At 43.7% G+C, this 4,209-nt stretch overlaps 1 protein-coding gene across 1 annotated transcript; it reads left to right on the top strand.

Moving 5' to 3' along the window:
• The first annotated feature begins 2,646 nt into the window (after positions 1 to 2,646).
• Positions 2,647 to 3,456, top strand: LOC121442553 (spindlin-2-like). The gene has a single exon (XM_041644130.1). The coding sequence runs from the start codon at positions 2,647 to 2,649 to the stop codon at positions 3,454 to 3,456; it is 810 nt and encodes a 269-aa protein (XP_041500064.1).
• The last annotated feature ends 753 nt before the right edge of the window (positions 3,457 to 4,209 follow it).

Raw genomic sequence — 4,209 nt, 5'->3', positions numbered from 1 at the left:
CCTGTAAAATCAAAGTGATACAGCAGAACACATAAAAAGGGGACATAGTGAGAAAATACTGGACCAAAGCAAAACTAAAAAACAGCTGAGCAAACTCCAAACTCTGCACGTCCATATCTGATGTCAAAACACTTTTCAGATCTCCAATTCTTTCAGCTTTGTTGACTGCAACACACTTCTTTCTCTTGGCCTGGTCCCCTTCCCCATTAGCAGCTTCCTTTAGCAGGTATCTCATGACTCTGGCATCTCCAGCACCTTGGGGTCTCCAAGGTAACCCAGGCTTCAACTTTATAACTTCACGCGGTGTCCTCTCTAGGTCTCCATGCACAGACACCCTGGACACATGCCTTGCCTCAGCAGCTTTCCTTAGTCATTAAGGGCGATTCCATAATGACCTTCTTCTACCCTTCATTTTAAAGCCAGTGAGCGCCACATGGCTGAAGCTGCCAAGTTCTTCTGCTTGCTGAGGGTGGAACATGGTCCACATGTTCAATTACATCTTCACCATCTTAAAGCGTTCAACAGTTTTTCTAATCCATATTCCTCCAAACAAAAATATGGTCTGTCCTGTCATCATGACTGGAAGCATGGAGGCATGCAGGCAGACATGTACCTGGAGAAGTAGCTGAAAGTTCTACATCTGGATCCACAGGCAGCAGAGAGAGACAGAATCACTAGGCCTGGCTTGAGACACTGAAACCTCAAAGCCTGTCCCCAGTGACCCACTTCCTTCAACAAAGCCACAGTTGCTCCAACAAAGCCACACCTCCTGATAGTGCCACTTCCTAAGGACCTATGGGGATCATTTTGTTTTCAAACCACCACAGTTAGGATTCCAATCTCAGGTGTGAGTTTTGGCTGTGACCTTAGAGAAACTATGGCCTATCTGCTGATTGCTGTCTCTAAAAACAGAATGAACATTCTCTTACATTGCCATTGAGTATAGATCTCTTTGAAAAAATCAATAGTAGCTTAATATACTTTAAATATTGAATCAAAATTATTGTTCTTTTACCATTTAGTCATTCTTTCTTTAAAAGCAGCTGTGCTGTTAACGTAAATATCTTGTTTCATATTCATGATTTATTATTATTTATGGTGTTGGATGTGTTTATTTGGTTTTTTGTTGTGTTTGATTTTGCTATAATTTATAGTTTTAATGAATCAAATAGCAACTCAAGAATGGATTTGATGATACACAATTTTATAAAAATATTAGGCTGGAGCTGGGCATTGGAGGTGCACACCTTTATTCCCACCACTCCGGAGGTAGAGGTAGGTGAACCTCTGTGAGCTCGAGGCAAGCCTGATCTACAAGAGCTAGTTCCAGGACAGGCTCCAAAGCTACAGAGAAACCCTGTCTCAAAAACAAAATGAAAACAAACAAACAAACAAAAACAGAGAAAAACAAAACAAAAAATATTAGGCCAGGTGGTGGTGGTGCATGCCCTTAATCCCAGCTCTTGGAAGTCAGAGGTAGCTGGATTTCAATGAGTTCAATGCCAGCCTGGTCTACAGAGCAAGTTCTAAAACAGACAGGAGTGTTACACAAAGAAACCCTATCTCAAAAAACCAAGAAGAAAAAATTTAAACTATTACTCCCGTATTTGTTAAAGAGACCAAGTCTTAATTCACAGATTAGAAATTGGTTATTTTTCTCCTAAGAACTTAAGATGTTCAACAAAGATATACCTTCTGATGAATAAATTTCATTCCCAGTTATTGTGGAACTATTCTTCCAAAACTCAGAGATTACAAGAAAGCTACAGATGATTGCAAAATCAACTTTTACACATCAGCGAAGAAATAATTATATATTAAATAATAAAGAAAACTAATTTTAAACATATGTAATGTCCTTAGAAAGCACTAATAGGAAAAGGAAATAATATTTTTGCTGTGAGGCCTTGAAATGGAAGATAGAATTGAAATCATGTCCTTCATGTCAGTTTCAAGAAATTTACATAGCGCTCAAGCTATAAACATGATTACCTTTCCATAGACTAAAGCAGAAAAGAGGGGGGAAACAACAAGAAAAAACCTGCCCAAATGAAAGATAGTGAAAGTCAGTAAAAATTAGGGAGAGACTAGATCAAAATGGCAGTCTAATGTGCTAGCACACATCCCCCTTCCAAGTTTTTCCAGTGAAAACGAAGGGATATTCATGTTCACTAAGAATTTCACGAGGGCATTAGTGGGGAGAAAAAGCAAGTTCCTGGAGGAATGCTCAGGACACTGAGGTGAAGGATAAGGTGGAGGGAGGAGAGGAGCATTGCCATGCTTCTCCTCTCTGCTTCCAAACAGGTTTGCTCAGGCCATGTGGGGGGGGGCGAAGCACGGGGAGGGGACAGTTGAGCTTAAGAGTCATTGATTCCAGCATTTCGGAGGTCCAAATACTGTTTCACATCTTCTGCCCCATTGCAGCTCTCCAGCCCTTCCCAACAACACCAGAGAATCCAGGAGAGCTCAGCACAGCAGAAGGCACCCACCCAGGTATCCAGCATTGCCCTCAGGCTCCTGGGGTGGGGTGAGGGCCGGTTAGGGACCAGATTCCTGGAGTGGAGGCATCTAACAAGGGGTGGGTGTGAGTAAGTTGGCCCTTTATCCACTCAGCTAACTGTCTCTTCCCTCTTCTCCAATGCAGCCATGGACCCAGGCACCAGCACCCAGTATTTCCAGACCACTGAGACCCAAGGGGAACCCACAGATGCAGCTGCTGGACATGAGTTCTGTGACAACTACACCAACAAAACTGCAGCCTTAACCAAGGAAAAACCGAAGCAGAAGAGGCAGAGGAGCAGATGTTTGTCTCTGGCCGAAAGGAACATCGTGGGCTGCAGGATTTCCCACAACTGGAAGGAAGAGGATGGTTCCATCACCCATTGGAGAGGAATAGTTCTGAATCAAGTGGCCATAAATCCATCTCTCTATCTGGTAAAATACGATGGGATCGCTTGTGTCTATGGATTAGAACTTCATCAAGATGAAAGAGTGTTGTCCCTTAAAGTGCTCTCTGATATAGTAAAATCATCCCCAGTCCCCGATCCCGACATTGCTGATACAATAATTGGCAAGGTGGTGGATCACATATTTGAGGGTGAGCATGGCTCCAAAGATCTCTGGAGGGGGATGGTTCTGGCAAAAGCGCCTCTACTTAATAACTTCTTTTATATTACCTATACAAATTATCCCATCTTATACATGTATGAGCTTCTGGATGATTACAAAGAGGGCGATCTCCGAATCCTGCCAATTTATAATGACATTCCTCCACTAGATGTGGGTCTTAAATTTGTGAATGGTCTCATAGGAAAAGAGGTTGAATATGCCAATGATGATGGCAGCAAAAGAATGGGCAAGTTCATTGGCAAAATAGAAGCCCTACCATCGGTGTATCTTATCAAATTTGATGATGATTTTCATATCTATGTCTATGATTTTGTGGAAAATATCTAATTGGCAAAGTTACACCACCACAACTGTTGAAATAAAGTTGTCATTTCTAGATGTTCAGAGGCTGCTGCTTTTAAGTGTGTGGGGAACTCGCCGGGGGTGTAAGTTTGTCCGGACAAATACACTTTTCCGTGGGTATGGCATGCTGTCTGTAAGCACTTTGCCTTGTGGAAAACACTGGGTGTGTTTGGTGGGTGGAGCAGGGAAGGAGGGAACAGCTGTCAGTTCAGCCTGTGAGACAAGGGAGCTAGTATCATCTAAAAATGGAATAAGACTTAGCAGGTCTGGTCCTTGGGGGGGGGGAGGAGAAGGAACTGGAGTTGGGCTGTGGAGGAGGGGACTGCCTAGGTAGAAGTGGAGGGGAGCCAGAGTGAGAGAGAGGCTCCCTGGGGGTGGGACAGAGGGAAGCAAGAAACATGGATTGGGAAGGGCAGGAGGGGTAACAGAGTGAAGCCTTCTGGCACCTTCTGGCTTTCAGAAAACCATAGGAACTCCTGTAGGAGAATACACACAGCAGGGACACAGGAAGGGTAGGAAAGGTCTGCTGTGCAGGGAGGTCCCTGAGGAGAGCCTCTGGGACTTCAGAGGTCAGGAGGATCCACCCAGAGGACATAATACACTTTAAGCTTAACTGGGAGGAGCATTCCAAGAATGGCCTAATGCATCCACCTTCTTCTTTCTGGCTGTTCATAGTGGCAATGGTCAGCTGTCGAGCAAAACACCTGTGTTAGATGATCACTGAATGGCCTTTCTAAG

This window comes from Microtus oregoni, unplaced genomic scaffold, assembly GCF_018167655.1.
Source record: "Microtus oregoni isolate MIOR12 unplaced genomic scaffold, Mior012 000092F_000, whole genome shotgun sequence".
NCBI classification, from domain to species: Eukaryota; Metazoa; Chordata; class Mammalia; order Rodentia; family Cricetidae; genus Microtus; species Microtus oregoni.
Note: the sequence above shows the minus strand (reverse complement) of the source record. Positions and strands in the feature narration are given on the sequence as shown.